Raw genomic sequence first — 19,710 nt, 5'->3', positions numbered from 1 at the left:
TTAAGGGTGATATTGATTGTGAATCATTCATAAGCAATATCAGTCTTCGTATTCCTGCTAAGGGTTTAATATATTTTCATAAAATGTTTTATAATAGGAATTCTAAATCTCTCTCTCCCGTCTGCAGATGTATTAAATATGCTAATTTGCATGGATTGAACTTGGATCCATTTAATGTGTAGTATATACTTTTTGAGTTTTTATGTCAGTTTTATTATTTATGCCATTTGTTAAGATATGTATCATACTATTCTCATTTGCATATCTTTACAATACTACTCATATTATTCCAGTCTTCATTTATATGATTTCATTAATTCATTTGTAATTCATTTTATTTAATTGCCATTATTTTAATTATCTCACTGTACTAATTTTAATAATTATTTGTGCTATTTATTTTGTTGCATTTGGTCAATGATTAATGTTGACTATTATATTGATTGTATTTCATCTCACTGCCATTTTCTATCATTCATTCTCATCATCATTTGTTGTTTTGTTTTGTTTTGTTTTGTATCTTGTGCTAAACTGTAATTGGCCTTGTGCTGTTGTTTTGCATGTTAATATTCTAAATAAATAAATAAATAAAAATTATCATTGTGCTTTTAAACTTAACACTGTCAATAGAAAGAAAATCAGCCATATCATAAGTAGGAAATCCATCTTCAACTTCCTCAAACCCACTTAAAAACTGACATATAAGGCAGAAAAACGTCTTTGCAGGCCCTGAGAGCGACCCTGCTGTTGGTACCACTGCTGGGACTCCACTATCTCGTGACGCCATTCCGCCCACCAGAAAACCATCCCTGGGAGGCCGTGTACGAGGTCACCTCAGCAATCACAGCTTCATTCCAGGTCAGTTTCCAATAGCGCGCTCCTTCATCAAATATTCACGCGTTCATTTGTTTCTCACCCCTGTCGGGGATCAGCTCATATAAATTTCCCCAGTGATCTGATACTAATGCAGAGAATTGCTCTAGCAGATCAGCTGATTGAATTGAATACGATCAGTGTTCCAATGTTTGAAGAGCTAAATGTAGTGTAAAGTTTGTGTTATTTTCAGTAAGTTCACACACAAGCTACAATAATTATATCTAAACATAGCCAATTATTGTTTAAAACGGTTTTTTGAGTACATTAACCACCTATACATTTGTACAATTTCAAGAATATAAGATGGTAGTAAATATAGGTCAGTTTCTATCTGATGCTTTTCCAATTCACTGCGGGCTAAAGCAGGGAGATGCACTATCACTTTTACTTTTTAACTTCGCTTTAGAATATTCCATTAGGAAAGTTCAGGATAACAGGCAGGGTTTGGAATTGAACGGGTTACATCAGCTTCTTGTCTATGCGGATGACGTGAATATGTTAGAAGAAAATACACAAACGATTAGGGAAAACACGGACATTTTACTTGAAGCAAGTAAAGCGATCGGTTTGGAAGTAAATCCCGAAAAGACAAAGTATATGATTATGTCTCGTGACCAGAATATTGTACGAAATGGAAATATAAAAATTGGAGATTTATCCTTCGAAGAGGTGGAAAAATTCAAATATCTTGGAGCAACAGTAACAAATATAAATGACACTCGGGAGGAAATTAAACGCAGAATAAATATGGGAAATGCCTGTTATTATTCGGTTGAGAAGCTTTTATCATCCAGTCTGCTGTCAAAAAATCTGAAAGTTAGTATTTATAAAACAGTTATATTACCGGTTCTTCTATATGGTTGTGAAACTTGGACTCTCACTCTGAGATGGGAACATAGGTTAAGGGTGTTTGAGAATAAGGTGCTTAGGAAAATATTTGGGGCTAAGCAGGATGAAGTTACAGAAGAATGGAGAAAGTTACACAACGCAGAACTTCACGCATTGTATTCTTCACCTGACATAATTAGGAACATTAAATCCAGACGGTTGAGATGGGCAGGGCATGTAGCACGTATGGGTGAATCCAGAAATGCATATAGAGTGTTAGTTGGGAGACCGGAGGGAAAAAGACCTTTAGGGAGGCCGAGACGTAGATGGGAGGATAATATTAAAATGGATTTGAGGGAGGTGGGATATGATGATAGAGACTGGATTAATCTTGCACAGGATAGGGACCGATGGCGGGCTTATGTGAGGGCGGCAGTGAACCTTCGGGTTCCTTAAAAGCCATTTGTAAGTAAGTAAGTAAATAAATTACCAAATTATCAATAATCAAGATATAATTTGACAATACTTATCTACAAGAGTTTTATATTTGTTAAAGAAATTAACGACTTGCGTTTCTCAAAATTATTTAAGATGTGCCTACTTTTCTTTCTTTCAGTCGATAATCCGATATGCTCTAATTTTCTGGGGAAATGGAACCAAAATTGGAAGCGTCTTGATTTTACAAAAGAAAGCCATTAGAATTTTATGTAAATCAAACTATCTGGAACATTGTCGGCCACTTTCAGACAATCACGGATTTTAACAATCATAAATTTGTATAGTACTTTACACTCGACAAAATATCGACAATTATTCATTAGTGGCCAAAATACATGATCATGAAATAAGAAATAGTGAACAAATTGATATTCCATATTGTAGATTACACATGAGCAACACAAACTTTTTAATTATGGGGATGAAATTACATAATAAGCTCCCCAGTCAATATTATAAATTACCAATCAATAGCTTCAAAACTAGATTTTACAATTGGTTATTAAATAATCGTTTTTATTCTGTTGCTGAGTTTTTCAACACAAATTTGTATGAAATTGTATTTTAATAAATAAGTTTAATTGCAATTTAGTTACTTTTCTTTAATTTAAAAGTTTCAAATTATTTCATGTTTTCATTGTATTATTTAAATTTTACTGTTTCTTTTATTAGTGTTTTTTAATGTATTTATATGTTTTTCAATGTATTCTGGCGAAGCCTAAAACTATATGTCTAATGGCCAAATAAATTGAATTGAATTGAATATAAAAAGACAAAGATTTTAGCTCTTCAAGGTAAAGACTTATTAAAAACCAAGATATAAATTAGCAATAACAATACTGAACAGGTCAGAAATTTTAAATATTTAAGATATGAAATAAGTAATACAAAATGATTGGACCTAGAAAGGAAACTCCAACATTTTAGCTAGGGCCTACATACAGAGATATTTTTATGACGTGAGGCGAGAAAACGGCGGATTACTGGTGGCCAGCTCCCTGCGCGGTATGCGATGAGCGGGCTGTTATAGGTGCGGCGTAGTAGATCCTCAGTCGCCATATGGCATTCGCTGTAGTCACAATTCGTGTTACAAAAGTCTTGATTCTTCAAGTGTGCAAAGTTAGTTTATAAAGTTCAGCGATTATTGTTTATTTAGATAAATTGTCATTGCGTGAACGGGCTTTGTACAATACGTACATAAAAGACAGAAGGTCGTGTGCGAAAACTAGACGTAAATTTCGAATAAAGTCTCCAAACAGACCTGTGCCTTCTACCGAAACAATTAGAATACTCACTAAAAGATTTAAAGAAAAAGGCTCGGTGAACAATCGAAAATCAAACAGAAAACCGTAATGTTCTTACAGAAGAAAAATTATATGAAATTGGTAAAATATCAGAACATACCCCTCAAAAAGCTGTAATACGTTTATCACAAGAAACTGGTTATCTCAGTCCTCTGTAGGAAATGCAACAAAGTAATTGAAACTGAAGCCATATAAAATTCCAAGAGTGCAAGCATCAAGGCAGACCGACCCTGACAGAAGTGTAATTTTGTAACTGGATGTTAGAAAAGGTGAATTCAGGGTCATTTTCAGCAACGACTGTGAGCATGATAAGTCCAAATTATTAAACATTTATAGTCCCGTCGCTCTAATTTCCGGCAGCCAAGCGCGTTGCAGGTCGGCTACATTTAAACGTGTGCGTCTTGTGATTCGCTTATGAAGACGTTATTCATTTCTTAAGGCTCGATAAATATTTAATATAATCGCCCGCCATTTTGGCTCTTTCGTTGGCGTTCGCAGAAAGCACACGAGGACGTTATTTGCCGCTCAATTATTTGCTGAATTACAGTGCGTTTGATTTATTATCATAGGAGCTACGACATGATAATGTTTAACGGTGTTGCAAATAGATTCCTCGTCTGGTAGCTCGGCAACGAAAAAACAAATGGCGAACGATACTACCTACCTAGACTTTATAGAGCCTTGACTTTCTAAGACGTAAGCAAAGAGGAGGAGTCACGCCGGAAATAACAGCGTCGGGACTATAGTGCTGCCACAGTCTAATACTTACAGTCGCGCAACTTCAACACTTTTTTTTGCCAACATTCGCGACACTAGCGCCCAAGCGGCAGGCAAGGCACTGGTAATAGGGTTGATACAGCCAGCACGTGCTTTAAAGGGATGCGAGATGTTATAAACGTTTTAATCATGCGTCGGAATAAAGGCAATGTGTGCAATGACGAAAATTGCAGTAACAACAAGTTTAAATCTCCAAATTTGTCGTTCTTCAGATTCCCTAAAGACCAAGAGAAAATCATAAATCAGTCATAACCAATAATCCACGTTGTAGGTAGCCTACGTATTGTGTTCTATAAAACATTTATTAGTTATCAGTTACCTATTTGTATGTCAAAGTAAATACCTGTTACAGTATATTATTTTTTTGCAGAGATCATATGTGTAAATGTGTAACCATTCCGATTTTGGATAATGTATCTAGAGTTTCTAATGCAAGTAATTCCATAATTTTTGTATTCGTATTTATTTCTTTATATTTTTCAGAAGTTGAATGTTATATTGCATTCAAGTAGAGATCATGGTGTTAATTTTTCAAGAATTCATGGAGTATTATAATCCTTTTGCGAAATATTCACTTCTTGAATAAATTTGGACTGTGTCGATAAAATTTCTGATGTGTTGGTGTAGATTCATGTGACAGACGTATTAAGTTCTCAAGAAATAAAAGAGCCTTTTTAAATTTAATATAAAAAGCAGTCTTTCCTGTAATAATTTGCATGACTGTTAACTGTTATTGGTGTTGATTTTACATTACCAGTGATTATTTGAACCGTTGAGAGCAGAAGTGGTGTAAGTCAAACTTAGGTAATAAGGTTTAAAGTAAAAATTCTATAAAATACAGCGCAAAGTAGCAATTAATATATCCATCGTGCTATTCACTGACTACTAATAGTTTAAATAAATTCAATATTAACTGATACTTTGCGCTGTATTTTACAGAATGTTTACTTTAACCCTCATTACCCATTTTTGACTTACACCACTTCTGCTCTGAAAATAAAATTAGGTCTACATTTTCTGAGTTAATATTGAAGTTACAATTTTTTCAACAAAATTGTGTGTTCATTTATTTGTTCTCACCTACGTCATATTAACAGTAAGTGCATTAATTACGTATTATATAGGTAGGACAACTTAAAATTAAGCTTATGTGTGAAAACTGGAAATGCAATGTAAAATGCGGTAAACTTGCTATAAAAATTTACACCATAATATCAGCACTATTTGTGACTCAAAATAATAAAGGAAATACCGGTTCTTAAGAAATGGAAAAATAATGAACTTCATAAATCAATGTCATATTAAGGTTTAAATCCTCCCCTTTTTTATTTTCAAGTTTATCTCAGCGGCCGAGTTTACCCCAATTTGCGGTAAGGAAAATAGTTAATTTCTCAGGAAATAGGGAGAGGAGTTCACCACGCGATGTACCCTACGAGATATGGCCTACAATTTTGAAGCTACTAATTTTGACTCTTCTCACAGTAAATATAGAGTTCCAATGATTCATAAATATATTTGGGAATGAATTGAATTAACCGTCCACGTACGAACAATTATATTATTTCAAAGCATGATACGTGATCAGGGCCAAGATTCAGTTGTAAGGAGCAGAAAGAATTACGTTTATTCCCAGCTTCTGAAACTTGTAGATTAACTGCGTGTGAAATTCTTCCAGGATTCTAAAGTAGAATTAGCAAGAACCATATACATAAAAATATAAAATAAATTACGCAAAACCCGTTTTCTGATGTGTTATCATATGTCGTGTGTACACTTTTAACTTGCCTGCCGCTAGAGGGCTACTGTCGCGCCAGCTGTCAAATGTTGGCATATTTTATACGTATGAGTTGCGTGACTGTAAGTATTAGACTGTGGTGCTGCTATATATTGTAGAAGTGCCGGAGAAATGGTTACGCGCTCGCCGAAAACCACGCTAGCAGTGGACTAAGAGTCACCCGCCATTTTCTCGCATCACGTCATAATAATGTGTCTGTATTATGTGTAAGTATAGAAAGGATTCTTTTAAACAAAACTAGGAAAGAAACGAACTTAATTAATGTTATAAAGTTTTAGTAGTGCTTTCTGTACGGGTCAAAATGTTGAACTCTAACAAAAAGTCAGAAATATAAAACTGAGGTCTTAAAGATGCGATTTTTGAGGGGGATTGAGGGTTACAGAAGAACAGATAAACAGCGCAGTGCAGACATCTGGAGAGAACTGGCTATATTAAATTTAAATGATAAGATAGAAGAATACCAAGAAGGTGTTGAATATAGACCACAAGGGCAGAGAAAGAGGGAAAGACCAACGAAGAGATGGTCGGACCACTTCCTATGAGAGGCCGGAGCAGGTCGTAAGGGCTGAACCATGCTGCTGATGATCATGATGATCAATAATCAATAATTTCTGGCCATAAATAATTATTCTGTCTTCAAACACGATTATAAGGGGGGAGGTGAGAGAGTGGTAAACGTATTACCACAGTCTAATACAGCGTTTCTCAAACTTTTCCGAAGTGGGGACCACTTTTTTAAGTCAGAACAGTTCCGCAGACCACCTTAGTCTTGTTCCCTTCGAAAGCAAATTTATCATTTATGTAGCATATTTTAATATCAATATAGTTACATTTTAATGCAGAAATAATTAATGGAAATTAATTTAATTCAATTAATTTTATATTAGTATTAACTAATTAAGTTAATGTTAATAGCAGAAAATTTCTTATATCGTCATTTGCAAAAAGAGAAATAAAAAAATTAATGCAAAAACATGCCCGATTTTCAACAAGTAGGCCTAATGATTCAATTTTGCATGTTCTATTATTGGTGTACGACGTACAGTACGTGACCATTTCAATGTGCAAACTATTAAGAAAGTCATAAATACATGAAAAGGTTCGGTACTTTGGTCCTGTTATGAATTCGGGTGGTCCCTGTCTGGGTTACAGGCGCGGCGCCAGATGTACAGGGAAAAGATAGCGAGAAACACCACGTTCATAGTGCTTTAAATTCCTCTTCTTTTTTGCTGAGAGTAGAGTGGGAAGTCGAGAGACGGGTAGGGTAAATAAATTCCATAAAATGTCAGTACTGGGAGAAAAAGTGAAAGCCGATTGCCATGTGTCATTTACAAACTGAGATTTTCAGCTATAGTGTGATACGCAATTCGTTTGAATTTTATTTTTTCTTCTGTCTTTTTTGAAGGACCACAAGGGCAGACCTCGAGGACCATAGGTGGTCCGCGGGCCATAGTTTGAAAAACGCTGGTCTAGTATATACAGTCACGAAGCTTGAGTTGTGAAGGTGCTAGGAACAATAGATTGTGCCGGTACTATTTAGCATTGTCTGTAATGAGGCGATAGTAGCGATCCTAGTGGTTGGCAACTATCTATGGATGCATATTTACTACGTACTGAGCTTCGTGACTGTATATACTAGACTGTGGTATTACCCAGCATAAGTAAAAAAAAAGAGTAGCGGACATATCGGAACTAAACACGGCCGTTGTGAGAACGACTGTGACAAATGGAGAAAAAGCTGGAAACTTGACCTATTCAAAAAGGACTTTACAACTTTGAAAGCTTACGAAAATTTATTGAGAAGGCTTACATAACTGATTTTAATGCCAGTTGATAGCAAAACACATCAAGTTTAATGTAGTTCAATGTGACTGCTGGCCCCGCCCTTAACTAACCCCCAAAGGAAAAAATCGAGGTGCGCCGTCCTCCTGGAAATGCATGTATCCTTCTTAGTCATCTTGTCCAACGAAGACTTTGTCTAACATATCCAGATACACGACACCGGTGATAGTTTTTTCTTAAAAAAAATTGAACTCTTGTCGCAGATTTTGTTTCTTCAAACCAAAACACACACCTGGTTGGCAAGTTGGTATAGCGCTGGTCTTCTATGCCCAAGGTTGCGGGTTCGATCCCGGGCCAGGTCGATGGCATTTAAGTGTACTTAAATGCGACAGGCTCATGTCAGTAGATTTACTTGCATGTAAAAGAACTCCTGCGGGACAAAATTCCGGCACATCCGGCGACGCTGATATAACCTCTGCAGTTGCGAGCGTCGTTAAACAAAACATAACATTTAACACACCGAACACGCTCTGCACTTGTGAAAGCAGCCATTTTGAAATGAACGCCGCTAGCGCTCGCGGTGATAGAATTAAATACTATAGAACTGAAACTTGATGTGTTCTTCTGTCAAATGACATTAAAACCAATTTTGTAAGTCTTCTCAATAAATTTTGGTAAGATTTAAAAGTTGTAAAACCCTTTTTGATCACCGTGTAGATATTTAGCTTCATAGCACATCCCAAGTCGACGCAATCCTAACAGAACAGACCAATCATTACGTTAAAAGTAAATAAATCAAGTCTATAATCTTTTCGCTGTAAGAAAAATCCTAATGTAAACAATAGCACGTGACTGAAGTGAGGCTTCATTGGCCGCTGTTTGGCGCCATAGATTCTCAGTACGTGTTTCCGCCTACTGTTGTACATTCTGTCTCATGTTAAACATTTCCCGTTACTCATCCAGTAGGCCTAACCTCACTACTATGCATTCGTTTGCTTAGGAAACATTTACTTTATAATTACTGCAATTAAATTATCACATAACTTATTATATACCTTTAAGACTATTTGTTTTTCCGCTTTTGAGAGGGTTTCCACTCTTATGATTAATAACCACACACACCGAGTATGCAGAAGCCATACTATGACAACTACGAGCTCAAGTGACGCCAGCTTGTTACAAGAACAGACTACCGCGGTGTTACTTTTGGTATTCATCCGCGTTCATTGTACATAATAATATATAAAAATAGTTTTTATTTTACATAGCATTTTACATATGAGTGAAGTTATATGTTTCATCGTATTTAACAATTAGAATTCAATTTTTTATTTTCAAATAATACAAGATTATGGTTTCCAAATACGAACTATATTTTCCTGCGTCGTGTGAGTGTTTCGACCAGGAGCCAATCACGGGTATGACAGCAACGTGCTTATGTTTACATTAGGATTTTTCTTACAGCGAAAACAGTATATACGTTGTTACTGGGTTCATGTCTTGAAAATTTTAATTTTTCTTATGACTAATTTTAATTGATATTTGCATATGTGATACAATGTTAACTTAGACAAAAATCTAGGCTAGACAGTACAAAATTTCCAGGTAGCGCTAGCTGTTGCTTGTTGGTAACAACTTAAAAAATTGTCAGAGGAGTTCTAGCAATTCCATTATATTGAAGCATCCCACTTTTACAGTTCTACTGTCAGTTACAGTTACATGTAGATTTCCGTTTTTTTTTTATTACACATAAAAAGGCATTTTTATAGTCTCAAAACGTAAGAATGTTACTTAATTTATGAACTGTACTATTTAAGAAAAATATGTTATGTAATTGATTTTGCACAAATTCCCATATACTTTACTGATACTTATCAAAATCAGTATTTACAATAATTGTGAGTATATCATGTTTCTACACTCATTCTTAGTTTTCACACCATGAACTTGACAACCTCGAATTCTTGATAATCCATGTTGAATCTTTCGTACACTTGAATATAAATAATTTCAAAGGCACATTGGTTCCGTTAAGTTTAATGTTAATTGATAAGTGAGTTCTATTCAGTCAATACTTAACATAAAACACAATAAAACATGTTAAAACAACATTTACACAGATTTAAAAACAAACGTAGTATCTTCAAATCTATCTTGAAAACTGTATCTGCAATGACAGAAGAGTTTTGCTGTTTCCTTGGTTCACACAGAGTGATTCTACACACATCGTGGAGGCTTTTTGCTATATTCTATTCTCTGTTTTTAAGTGATATTACAGTTGTAACTTTGGTTTTTAACGTCATATACCAAGTGTTCACTTTTTATAACATGTTCCATTCGACCTACACGACCTGAAGATGCCAATCAAAATTGGCGAAAACGTTTGTTTTTAAAATCTGTGTAAATGTTATTATAACATGTTTTATTGTGTTTATGTTAAGTATTGACTGAATAGAACTCATTTTTCAATTATGAATAATTGATTAAATGGCGATCTTACTCGTGTTAATTGTGTAAGCATGTGCTGCTTACAGCTGTTTCGGTGCTTCTTCACACCATCCTCAGAGCCTCAAAGCTTCTCAGGATGGTGTGAAGAAGCTCCGAAACAGCTGTAAGCAGCACATGCTTACACAATTAACACTAGTAAGATCGCCATTTAATCTATTATTTAATCAATTACTCGAATTCTTATTCAGAATCTAAATCATGAAGTACAAAATTTACAATAAAGCTTTAAATCCTATTTTTTTCATATCTAGAAGACATCTTCCATGAAAAATATAGTTGTAATTAATATTTACGTCGAAAATATAAAGGACGTCTACAAAGTTCTGCAGTTCCAACATTTCTTTATGCGCCAGAGTGTTGTTTATGAGACAATGTGATAAAAGGAGAATTTTTAAGTGGTAGAAACGCGAATCCACGGAGCGGCTTCAGGCTATAATTAGCCAACAAAAAGAAAATAAAATATATAACAGAAGAGTTATTATACAGAGTATTTCATAAGTAAGTTTAAAAAAGGGTGTGAATTGAAAGATAAAGGAAGATTAAAATGTCGCGTGATATTTTTATGAAAATACTTTACTGTACACAGAAACAATAACACAATGCAAACTGAAAGTTCAGCAATTTTTCTGTAATAGATAGCCTACCGTAAAAATATATCAATATATTTTCTTTTTTGACTTTCAAAACGAGATATAAGCAAACGCGCTTCTCGCCTCATGATCTTATCAGTGGCGTAGCATGAAATTTTGAGCAAGGGAAGCTAACTCAAGTTCTCTTTCATGTACATATGAGAAAACGTATTACAAAAATATAGTCTTAAAATAAATAGTAGTCAATGTCAAGCCAGCAGTCCGAAGATTGGTTGGAACCTCGTAACACCAATAAGGCATGACCTCAAATGGTACTTAGTAAAATATGATTTCATGGTTTACACATATCTCTAACAAATAGACACGGTCATTTGTTTTTTTAAATAGCACTTTTGTTCGTAAGTCAGTCTTGATAATAGAATTGTCCTAAAAATTCAAGTAAATTGGTGTCACGAACTGTTATTTCACTCATTATTTATCATATCAGCCGCAATGCACACTAACACTTCAACTGAACACAACTCACGAAAGGGATAACTCGGAAACTTTCAATGTAAAAGCTAGCTTCTTCCGTGCCTTGCGACAAGGGTAGTTTAGTTACAAAGGGATGGAGAATCTGAGGGATGGGTTACACAGAAGAATGAGTGAAAGAAACCAGTCTGCTTGGAAGCTGGCGTGTGCAGGCTTCTTGTTTACTGCTGCATCACAAATCATCCTGAGCTGCCGCATCACAATATTTAACGCATAAATATAAACTCTATTAAAATTAATAAATAATTTTGTTCATAAACGGCAGGTTTATTATGAAATTATTATTAACTGGGGAAGCTGAGCTTTTTAGCTTACATTGACGCTACGCCACTGGATCTTATATCGCTATAGATTACGTTCAAGTACTTTAGAATATTTCAATCTGTCGCAGTAGTTTTATTCAGGCAACAGGGTCTGACCGTGAAGTCCAAGTTCAGGCTGACCAGTCACTTGGTCCTCAAATGACGTATTTGTTCGGATGGAAAGTTTTAAGATAATTTCTTACTTGCTAGCTGAAATGTACAGGAGCATTATTGCTCAGAAATCATAATCAATCTCATATAGAAAAAGGAATAACATTGTTATTTCTTAGCAGATATGCTTAGCAACTCGTTCAACTTCTATCCTCCTTGAAACGCTCCTTTACATAGCAAAAAATAGATATAAACAAGCTAGTAACAATCTGCACTATTACAATTATCGTCATCGTAATCATCATCATCATCATCATCATCATCATCATCGCGTCGTTATCGTCATGTCGTTTCTGGGTTTAATTTTTCCTGTTTCGATTTCATTTTGTCGTTTCTGACTTGAATAATCAACAATAAGCCTATTCATTTTTGGATTACGGTACATTGACTAAATTACTGATATTGTTACTAAGATTATTATTGTTTTATTATTATTATTATTATTATTATTATTATTATTATTATTATTATTATTATTACTAATATCGCAATTAATTATGCTAGGATTAACATTGCTATCACTATTTCTTTGAAATAATCATGAGTAAAAGCTGATAAAAATGGTTTCAATTAACAGAATTTGTACAGGGACATCATTTTATTTTTACTTGCATTTTTATTGTACCTGCATTTCTGAATGTACTTCACTCTCACCCCTTCACTAATGTCCTTGCTCCCGTCAGACACACAAACTTAAGGCCGCTGTTGCATTCGAAGTCTTCAAGCAGTGAAGTAAACACTGCAGTGTATAGTGTGTTTCAGAAATATGGTTGCGTTTTCTATAGAAGAAAGAACCTGTATTAATAATATCGTACTGAAAAATTATATTGAAGAAACGATAAATTAAATTTCAGAGAATATGCTTCAAAATGTTTTTAATAATATGCGTAAAGAATTGAAGCCTGCATTGTAATGAACGGCAACCATTTTCAGCAACTTGTTTAAAAATTCAGATTAGCTTATTTTGAATTGAGGTGGCTAGAAGCAAAGGAATGCTAGTGACATTTGTAATAACATGAGTTAAGTGCATCCAGTGTAAGCTAAAGTATCTAAAATTTTAGTGGCAAAGGGATATTTTAATCGCATCACACATTAAAATTTAAATAAAAATTTCACCGGTTTTACGAAAGCTTAAATATTTAAACCCCATTTTCTCAAAAGTAACAAGTGCACTTACAGCCCATTACTTATGAGCCCCTCAATTTAAATGCACTCTCTATATTGTATGTTAACATCGATAATTAATATGCTAAATAAAGTATTACATAACGAACATAGCCGCCTGAAAAGTTGAGTTTTTGAAAAAAAAAAATGTTACTACTCTACTGTATTTTGATAAATTCCGTAAAAGTGATGATCAAACTGAAAATCGTAATATCGTATTTCCCTACAACATAAATGGATACACTACTTTTCTCTCCTCCTATACCTAGTAAAATGATTTGTTTACATATTGCACTAGTAACATCAAACTCCTGTAATGGAAGGGGGCAACAGTGTTTCCGAGTATAATCAGGTTGATGTTAAAAATGTTGGTAAAAATAAAGTGATCTCCCTGTACTAATTTCCGTGTTCTCTTTTTTTACAGGGTCTCTGTGTTGCAACTCTATTTTGCTTCTGCAATGGAGAGGTAATATACAGACGTACGATCATCAGATTCAAGCATTCGCTGCTCTAATTAAAGCAGAATAGTTTCTCCAGAGATGTGCTCCTTAACTATCAGTAACTATTTCTTGTTTTCTGAAGAGAGAACTAGCAAAAATATTAACATTTTCTTCAAAAATAATACAATTACCATCACACTTAAAAATCAGCATCGGTAGCTTACGCCTTTTCTGCGGGTATGTTTTTCTCTGTGTGTGTTACTCTAAAAGAATATATAGTATTAATTCAATAATTCAATATTTTTACGCAGATAAACCGTTTAATTGTTTGAGGCTTAAAGAGCAAGTTAAATATGAATTTGTATTTGTCTTTCTTGGTAAGAACGGCATTTCATAGAGGGCCCGGCTTCAACTTTAATTTTTTGCAGTAAAGAGCATCCCATATGTGCTCTTATCCTCATTTCTACTTACTATTTATCCTAATTCTTGCGACATTTAATTTGCATATAGAATTTACGTGTAATATGGCTTTTTGTACAAACAGCCTTAATAAAATATAATATATTATGCTATCAGGGTATTTTAATGTACATCTTAATTTTATAAAATGAAAGAAATTGAATAAAAAACAGCCTATAATTATGTTTATTTCGTTGGTCGCTTGGCACAAATATAGAAAACAAATCATCAAGCGTCAGACAGATTTTGCCAAACCTAAAATAAAAAATAAAATGCTGAGTCCGCAATGTCCCCCTTAATTCCCACTCTACCAATGTAAGTTGACGTCCACCGCTGTGGTGTAATGGTCAGCACGTCTGATCGTGAAACGAGCTGGCCCGGGTTCAAATCCTGGTTTGGACAAGTTACTTGGAGGATTTTCCAGGGGTTTTCCCTCAATCAATTGAAGAAAAATTGCTGGGTAACTATCGGCGTTGGACCTCGGACTCATTTCGCCACCATTAATTCACATACCATCATCATCCATACCATAGCCCGGGTTCAGTTCACGGTGCGGCGTGCTGTACTTGTACAAGAGCGCAGCCGTTTGGCTACCCAATCATTCACAGAATAGCAGTGGTAAGCACAATAAGCCTCAGGCTGCAGTGTACGCCTTTGAATCCCTCCTCCGTACAAGAGAAAAAAAAATGTAACTTGACACCTCTGCGACGGTTGAGTGGTCAGATCTTCAGCCTGTCACGCAGGTGGTTCGAGTTCGAGTCCCGGTCAGCCTTGGAATTTTTCATTAAAAAATCATACTGACACTTGAGGTGAACAAGGTCGCAGTTGGAGTTTTTCTCGGGAATTAACCAGTTTCCCCATTTTAGGCATCTATATTTCTCTATTTCGTCATCATGCCGTAGCATTCCTCCAACGCAGGCTGAAGACGCAAGAAGGGGTTTGGTCTAGGGACGAGTGGGGATGCCTGCTCGAAATTCGCGAACCTTGATGTAGTCAGTCAGTGGGGGTTTGAGGATTAACGCAATAGAACTTGAAAGGTCGCAGTGCTGGGTTGTAGTGCCCTCCTCCTGAAATTCCATTCCACTCCAATGTGAGTTGATGGAGCTGGACTCAGTCCCTGGCAGTCCATCTCCAAACACTCTTTTTGAGTCAGAACCACTTACACCCATACCATTTTTTATTACTACTTTAAAAATTAAAGGGAGGGAACTATTTCTAATTGGCTGAAGAAAATTCTTGTAGTACGATAAACGGAGATTTTTTAATCATTTATTTTATTAGATTTGTATAATGTAAAATGATTAAAAACGTAAAATTACCTACAATTTCAGAACACACACACTATTTGACATAACTCTTCATCACACGAACGCACCCACACAACAGGCAACGAAGTTGGGATAGCGCCGAGATCTAATAGGCTCAGAGGATGGTGTCGAATAGTACCGAAACAGCTGTAAGCCGTACATGCTTACATAATTAACACGAGTAAAATCGCCATTTAATCAATTATGTAAAATAAGCTTTTCTTGTTGTCAGTGCTCACCAAATATTTAATTAAAATTAAATCGAAGAGTTTAAAAATAATATTTTTAACTTAGTTCGTTTACGTAAAATAAGCATATCGTATTTTTATTTTTTCCTATAGTATTTTAAATTTTTGTTTTTATAACATGTCATAAGCATCATTATTTTTGTATGAATGTGAGTGTGCCGGGTTAATATTAATTAACCAATCATCACAAATATAAAATACATCAGGACTGTCGCTGGGCAGTAACCTGAACACACGTTTCAGCGTCACATTGTTGACAACTAACTCCATCTGTTAGCACAACCATAAAACATCTAATAGATGCTACAGAGTTACCAACAACGAAAAAAAAAGCATCACTATTGTTTAAGTTCTCTAGAATACTCAATTGAATTGGGAGAGTATAAATATGTCTTAAGGGAATACTGCGGTGAAATTTATATCTCAGAAACCTATGGATATTTTCGTTTCATTTTTTTACCACAAAAAACTCTCATTGACTTACTTATGTGTTTAAATTTTTAGAATGATTGGTTAAGAATTGTGTCGTTAAAAAAATATTTTCATATGAATTATATAAAATCTTGGGAATCATTTTGCATGTGTATCTGAAATTGTGATGACATGTTTTTGTGCTCAAAATATAGAGACGACATGGGTCTATGCACTCCTTGATTATTGTTCGTTAACATCACTTTTTTTTAGCAAGAAAAAAATTTTATCTTGCATTATAGTACAAATATTCGAATTAAAAATTACAATACTAAAATAATCATATCTCCGATCTGCTGTTAGACGGAACAAAATGAATACTTGAGTTATCGCATAACATAATATTGAACGTGTGTGCCAAATTTCATGCAATAAAGAATAAAATGAATCCCAATATTGAAAAATGAGAAAAATTAAATTTACGGATAATCCAAGTTGAAAGTTTAGTTAGTGATTATCTCATCAGAAATAGCTAGAACGTTATGTTTTGAAGTCTGACCTTGCTAGAATCCTCCTGAAGTATAACTACATCCTTCCTGCTGCTTAATCTTTTAAATTTATTTTTAAATAAGCGTATCTCATTGTCTGCGTTTTCTGAACATTTAATTAAAATTAAGTTGTGGAGTTTATTTTAAATTTTCCAATATTTTATTTAACGTGAAATGAGCAGTGTTCATTCCCCGCTCTCTAACGCAGATTAAACACAAAAATTAAACAGCATATATCATCTGTATTTTTTTTCTTACGAATTTAAAAACAATGTACGTGGCAATGGCCTTCACTTCCCTGTTCATAACAAGCCAGGTGAAAGGGTTGTTCAGAGCAACACAGCCTTATGTGTACTCCCTGCTGATTACACAGCGTTGCACGATCTCGTAATTCATTTATTTTAAAATGTACATTTTTCTGGAAAACTATTCAAAATACAGCAAAATGGTAATTTACATTTTTATGCCTTTACTAAAGGAATCATCCACCAGAACTAATGACATTACCTAGTTGCCCAGCAACTGCAGCAAATAAGAACAGACTATAGTGAATGGCAACTGAGAGCGCGATGTTGGCTCTGTTACGTGAACAGAGGTGGGTTCATACAGTACGACAGCACTTTGAGATTGGACATGATGATATTAGGAAAACCTTCTGAAATGAAAAGACTCCTAAAATTTCGTAATTCAACCAAATCAATGTTTAATAGATTTCCTTAATATTACTTTGAACTGATTGATTTAAAGTAATTAATGAGAGAATGCATATTTCTTCCATTAGAAATTGGAAATTCCTTTAGTGTTTTATTTCAAGTATTTAGTTATTTACAAGTGTACAGATTTGTTATATAAAAATTGGAGATCTATCCTTCGAAGGGGTGGAAAAATTCAAATATCTTGGAGCAACAGTAACAAATATAAATGACACTCGGGAGGAAATTAAACGCAGAATAAATATGGGAAATGCCTGTTATTATTCGGTTGAGAAGCTTTTATCATCTAGTCTGCTGTCAAAAAATCTTAAAGTTAGAATTTATAAAACAGTTATATTACCGGTTGTTCTGTATGGTTGTGAAACTTGGACTCTCACTATGAGAGAGGAACATAGGTTAAGGGTGTTTGAGAATAAGGTGCTTAGGAAAATATTTGGGGCTAAGCAGGATGAAGTTACAGGAGAATGGAGAAAGTTACACAACGCAGAACTGCACGCATTGTATTCTTCACCTGACATAATTAGGAGCATTAAATCCAGACGTTTGAGATGGGCAGGGCATGTAGCACGTATGGACGAATCCAGAAATGCATATAGAGTGTTAGTTGGGAGACCGGAGGGAAAAAGACCTTTGGGGAGGATAATATTAAAATGGATTTGAGGGAGGTGGGATATGATGATAGAGACTGGATTAATCTTGCACAGGATAGGGACCGATGGCGGGCTTATGTGAGGGCGGCAATGAACCTTCGGGTTCCTTAAAAGCCATTTGTAAGTAAGTAAGTAAGTACAGATTTTTTAAGACAGAGGTTCCCAACCTTCTGAAGATTGTGAGCACCGGCCCCGTGTAATACTAAATGAGCGAGCATCATGTAATAGAATAGATTCAATAGGCCTATATGAATACATAAAATAAAAAATAAACAAATATATTTTTAAAACACCAGAATAATGATATCTTTGAACTTTAGTGTTGCTCAATTTTTATTTTTTATTTTAGTTGGTTATTTAACGACGCTGTATCAACTACTAGGTTATTTAGCGTCGATGAGATTCGTGATAGCAAGATGATATTTGGCGAGATGAGGCCGAGGATTCGCCAGAGATTACCTTGTATTCACATTACGGTGGGGGAAAACCTCGGAAAAAACCCAACCAGGTAATCAGCCCAAGCGGGAATCGAACCCGCTCCCGAACGCAACTTCAGACCGGCAGGCAAGCGCCTTAACCGATAGTGTTGCTCAAACTTTCAGTGATATCCAAGGAGAAGTCGCTTGTAGCAACGCATAAACAGTCCTATGTGGATTAGTTATTCACGATCTTACCTTGTTCTTCAGATACAGTGAAACCTCTCCTTACGGACACCCCCAAGATACGGACACTCCTCATATATGGATAGATTTTATGTCCCAACTGAAATAATATAGAAATAATGATAAATTTAACTCTCGTTTACGGACACTCTCAGACACGGACACGGACAGCTGTTTCACAGTCCTAAAGCTTGCTTTACCTCCTGACTGCGGACAGAAACTTGGATTTCAAGATCTAATGTCTTAAAAAATGGCTACCACTAGCCCAGACGGCTACCCCTTGTTAGCTGGAAGCGGGTGGATAAACAAAGTCATAAAATTTAACCTGTCTGATGGTCCAGGTTTCCGCGATCGTGAAATTATATTCGACACATGATAGGATTAGTAGGATTATTCTCTTCACTTCAAGCAGTTGTACTGTTTCGAGAGACATGGCACCTGAAAGTAAAGGTTAAGTTGAAAACTGTAAATTACAGTACTGCATAACTGTAGACTAGAATAAAATTGCATGGCACAGTACTGTATTTTCCTTTTTTGGTCTTATATACTGTAGTTCAAAGTTGCAAAGAATTTACTGTAGTATACTGTATATAGAATTAAACTACAGTAATACATTTCATTTAAAGTGTGAAGAGATACATAATGCATATTATAAATTTGCTGTTATATTGGGGAGCCTCCCTCCCAATAAAGGACACCTCCCAGATGCGGACAGATTGTTACGTCCCTTCGATGTCCGTAAATGAGAGGTTTCACTGTATTTCATAAGTGAGAAAGTTTTTTTCACTTATATACATTGTCACGAACATGGCCAAACATCTGAGATTAACAGTCCGCGGTATATGTCGAGCCTTTTTGTATCTTCTGCTCCCTAAAGGCTATGAATTTCTCCTTTTAAGCAAATATTTCATTGCTAAGAAGGACTGGAGATCTATCAGTTGAAGTTCCACACGAGCAGCCATATTATTCTTTTGAATAATTGTGATTTTTCTGATAAAGTCCACACTGTGTTTGAAAGGGTTATATACAATAATATTCGAGAAGGCCTCTTAACATATTACAGTGGATAGATAGAAACACTGTTTATTCCGATGCGTACTACAAAGTTTGAATTGAAAACAACCTCAGGAGCATTCATGCTCTCGA

At 35.1% G+C, this 19,710-nt stretch overlaps 1 protein-coding gene across 2 annotated transcripts in view; it reads left to right on the top strand.

The window, feature by feature from the left end:
• Dh31-R (Diuretic hormone 31 Receptor) overlaps positions 1-19,710 on the top strand; it is a 1,450,252-nt gene that overhangs the window by 1,416,044 nt on the left and 14,498 nt on the right. For both annotated transcript variants that reach the window (XM_069844578.1, XM_069844579.1), the window contains 2 exons: positions 727-858; positions 13,551-13,592. In XM_069844578.1, the coding sequence (XP_069700679.1) occupies positions 727-858; positions 13,551-13,592 (174 nt within the window). The remainder of the gene's footprint in view (positions 1-726; positions 859-13,550; positions 13,593-19,710) is intronic.

The sequence above is a fragment of the Periplaneta americana genome, chromosome 13, assembly GCF_040183065.1.
Source record: "Periplaneta americana isolate PAMFEO1 chromosome 13, P.americana_PAMFEO1_priV1, whole genome shotgun sequence".
NCBI classification, from domain to species: domain Eukaryota; kingdom Metazoa; phylum Arthropoda; class Insecta; order Blattodea; family Blattidae; genus Periplaneta; species Periplaneta americana.
This window is presented reverse-complemented; position numbering and strand designations above follow the sequence as displayed.